General features: G+C 46.4%; 1 protein-coding gene across 1 annotated transcript; it reads left to right on the forward strand.

The window, feature by feature from the left end:
• The first annotated feature begins 754 nt into the window (after positions 1-754).
• LOC147889194 (galactinol synthase 4-like) lies at positions 755-2,575 on the forward strand. The gene is made up of 4 exons (XM_087391577.1): positions 755-1,316; positions 1,440-1,760; positions 1,859-1,993; positions 2,078-2,575. Exons 1-4 carry the CDS (start codon positions 1,023-1,025, stop codon positions 2,330-2,332), a joined length of 1,005 nt encoding a protein of 334 aa, XP_087247703.1. The 5' UTR covers positions 755-1,022; the 3' UTR covers positions 2,333-2,575.
• The last annotated feature ends 1,332 nt before the right edge of the window (positions 2,576-3,907 follow it).

The following is a 3,907-nucleotide window of genomic DNA, read 5'->3' on the forward strand; positions in this document are numbered from 1 at the left end:
TGTCAAGAGCACTAAGCTTAATCCTTTTTATGGCAAAGAAACCCTAAGGTGTAAAAAGGGAGGGTAGACTCAAAGGACACAAACTATGCACAAAAAAGAAGGGGCATGCATCTCATCACGAAAACCATGATCAGTGGAGTAAAATGGAGTCCTTAAGGATTGACCTTAGAAAAACTGAAATGTTTCCATTACAAGGTGGGAGTGCGAGGATCTTAGTGGAAAAAAAATGTTTTCCTCTGTCTCTCTCTCTGTGCATACGCGCATGTGTGCTGTGTGTTTTCTCGTGTGCTCCTCATCTCTCTCTCTCTCCTCTCCTTGCCCTTCTTTGGTTGCTTCTTCTCTCTCCTCTCCTTGCCCTTCTTTGGTTGCTTCTTGCCCCTTCTTTGCCCTATTCCATGCACAACTTTGGTGAAGATATCTTGAGATGGCGGCTGTCGCATGCTTAGCCAGGATGGGTTGAGCAAAGACCCTTGAAACGGGGGAAGGCACGTGAACGCGAGCGGAAGTGGATTCCAGAAGCGATGGAGAACCCCACAGATCTGGGACGTGGGCCCCGCGGGCGAGGAGGAGGTGCGGCGGCGGGCGACAAGTGGACAAACAAGGGGGCCCCAGGACGGAGTGAATGAGGGGCGTTGGATGGGGGGAGGAACGGACGGTGACGATGGAGGAGAGGGAAGCTTCCGGGTGCTTGCCAATGCCAAAATGTCTCTATAAAATCAAACACAAGAAAGCTAGCTTTGGCAAGCAACGTCGTCCTCGACGGGCTATACAGCTTCGCGTCGCCATAGCCACCTTCTGCACTTCCTCAAGCGAAGCTCTCCATCTCCATAACCGTCCCTTGCAGCTTTCCTCTCACCCTCTCCATTCCTTCTCATCCAGTCGCCTCCTCATAGCACAGAATTTAGACTTCCGCCATAGCCTCAACCTCCCCTTCCTCCACCTCTCCACCCTCCGAAACCTCCGTCCCTTATAGCCTCTCCCCTCCTTGCGTCCGCTCCCCGTCTACCCTTTCGCCCTTACCCATGGCCCCCGCAGCAGCTCTTTCGCCCTCCCGCGCTTATGTCACCTTCCTCGCTGGCGCCGGGGACTACATCAAGGGCGTCGTTGGCCTCGCCAAGGGCTTGCGCAAACTGAAATCGGACTATCCCCTTGTTGTCGCCATTCTGGGTGACGTACCTGAGGCTCACCGACAGCTTCTGCGCATGCAGGGGTGCGTGGTGAGGGAGATCGAGCCTATCCGTCCTGAGGGGAGTGATCAGTGCAATTTTGCTATGGCGCACTATGTGATCAATTACTCTAAGCTTCGCATTTGGCTGGTGAGTCAGCCTCCTTCCATGCAAATAGAGCGTGTGTGTTGCGAATGTTACGTCGTCTGTTCGGCAGAAGTCCTTCGTTCTTCAGTTGAGTCTCGACCTGACGTCGCTGTGATGGTGCCGCAGTTCGAAGAATATGAGAAAATAGTGTACCTCGATGCCGATATCATGGTATACGATAACATTGACCATCTATTTGATCTCCCGGATGGTCGCTTCTATGCCGTGATGGATTGCTTCTGCGAGCACACATGGTCACACTCACCGCAGTATAATGTAAAGTTCTGCCAGCGGTGTCCTGACAGGAACCCATGGCCGAAACATCTTGGCCAGCCGCCCGCTAAATACTTCAATGCAGGTATGTTCGTACATGAACCGAGCAAGAAGACGTTCGAAGAACTGATGGTCGCGTTGCGGAGAACCACTCCTACACCATTCGCTGAGCAGGTAGTTTGTAAAGTCTTGCGTTCGCGGTTTCTGGGCAGGAACTGAAGCCTGGAATCTCGGCATACTAATTAAGAGCTCATGGATTTGGGATTCCACAGGATTTCTTGAATATTTTTTTCCAGAAGGTGTATTCTCCTATTCCGTTAGTATATAATCTGGTGCTTGCGATGCTGTGGCGACATCCTGAGAACGTGGATCTGGAGCAGGTGAAGGTGGTGCATTACTGTGCTACGGTAAGTTGAATCTTTTAAAGAAACGAGAATTTGGGCTTTCGTTTTCGGATTTACAAACTCAAACTGGTGTCGCGGTTTACGCAGGGTTCAAAACCTTGGAGGTTTACAGGGCAGGAGGAAAACATGGATAGAGAAGACATCAAAATGCTCGTGCAAAATTGGTGGAGTGTATACAACGACAAGACTCTGGACTATCCTTCCTCCGGCATCCTGTTGTCGGCTGCCACAAAAGAGATCTGCTCAGACTTGTCCGCGACCGTTACAGTCCGGTCGAAGCTTAATCCAAGCAGCACTGCGCAGCCTGAGAAGGCTCCCATTCCAGTCCCGCCCGCAGCCTAATGCGGGCAAGCAAAGCAAAGCCCTTGGTTCAGATCTGGCACGAAGGAGGAACTGAGCCGCTTGCAAGGGAGGGAGGAAAATGTATCTGCCTCATGACTACCAAGTTTTCATCGGTCGAGATACTTTGCAAGGTTTTGAGCAAGCTGCTCGTGTGTATACATCTGTTTGTCTGTGCTACTGCAGAAAACCCTGTAGACTATTGTCTATGCCCGGCTGGCTATATTTCAAATATGAGCAACAGTATTTTTGTGCAGTCTGCAATCATGTGTTAAGAGTTTGCAATTATGTGGAAGTTTTCCTTCTAATAAAACAATTCATTGGGGAGCTAAAAGGAAGAGAGCGCAGGGCATTAAAAACGAAGCAACTAAGAAAATATGAATAAAAAACGAAGCTACTAAGAAAATATGAATACAATATGTATATAAACTTGGAGAAAAGATCAAAGAAAAACATTATACATTACATTGAATATAAACAATAAAAGAAAGAAAATAATGTACATAAGCGGAGAAAAATCAAAGCAACATTATAAGTTATATTATTGAAGTAAAACAATAAAGAAAGAGAATTTAACACCTCTTAGAGTTATATATATATAGAGAGAGAGAAGAAAAATAATAAAAAGAACCAAAACACCTTAGAGTGACAAAGCCGAACATAATAGTAGAGAGAGAGAGGAAGAAAAATAATAAAGAAAAAGAACAAAAACACCTCTTAGAGTGGCAAACCCTAACACAATGATAGAGAGAGATGGAGAAAGAGACTCTAGATATTTAGAGAGAGATTTAAAGAGACTCTAGATATTTAAATAGAGAGGTGGGGAGAGAGAGAGAAAGACTCTAGATATTTAAACATCCCCCTCAGCAAAGTGTCTTTCCCATCCCTTGCGAATCTTAGCATCCAAGCGAGCCTTTTGTCGATTCTTTTGGATCTCTGTTTATTGTAGTGCAAGGCGTTGGGTTTCACCTAACTTCTCAAGTTGTACCAATCTGGCCTTTACATGTTCATCTTCTGTCATCCTCTATTCTTGTGTGGGGGGAGAGAGAGAGACTCTAGATATTTAAAGAGAGAGAGAGACTTTAGATATTTAAATAAAGAGAGGTGGGGGGAGAGAGAGAGAGACTCTAGATATTTAAATAGAGAGAGGTGGGGGGGGAGAGAGAGACTCTAGATATTTAAATAGAGAGGGGGGGGAGAGAGAGAGAGAGAGAGAGAGAGAGAGAGAGAGAGACTCTAGCTATCTAAATAGAGGAAGATGGAGAGAGACTATTTAAATAGAGAGAGAGAAAGAGACTCTAGATATTTAAATAGAGAAGGGGGAGAGAGAGAGAGAGAGAGAGAGAGTCTAAATATTTAAATAGAGGGAGATGGACAGACTCTAGATATTTAAATAGAGAGAGGGGAAGAGGGAGAGAGAAGGAAAGAGAGAGAGGGAGAGACTCTAGATAGATATTTAAATAGAGAGAGGGGGAAAGAGAGAGGGGGGCAGGGAGAGAGAGAGGAGAGGAGAGGGGGGGAGAGAGAGAGAGAGAGAGAGAGAGACTAAAGATATTTAAATAGAGAGAGAGAGAGAAA

Source organism: Dipteris shenzhenensis, chromosome 20 (assembly GCF_047967505.1).
Source record: "Dipteris shenzhenensis isolate YYH24624 ecotype China chromosome 20, Dip_SZ_1.0, whole genome shotgun sequence".
Taxonomy (NCBI): domain Eukaryota; kingdom Viridiplantae; phylum Streptophyta; class Polypodiopsida; order Gleicheniales; family Dipteridaceae; genus Dipteris; species Dipteris shenzhenensis.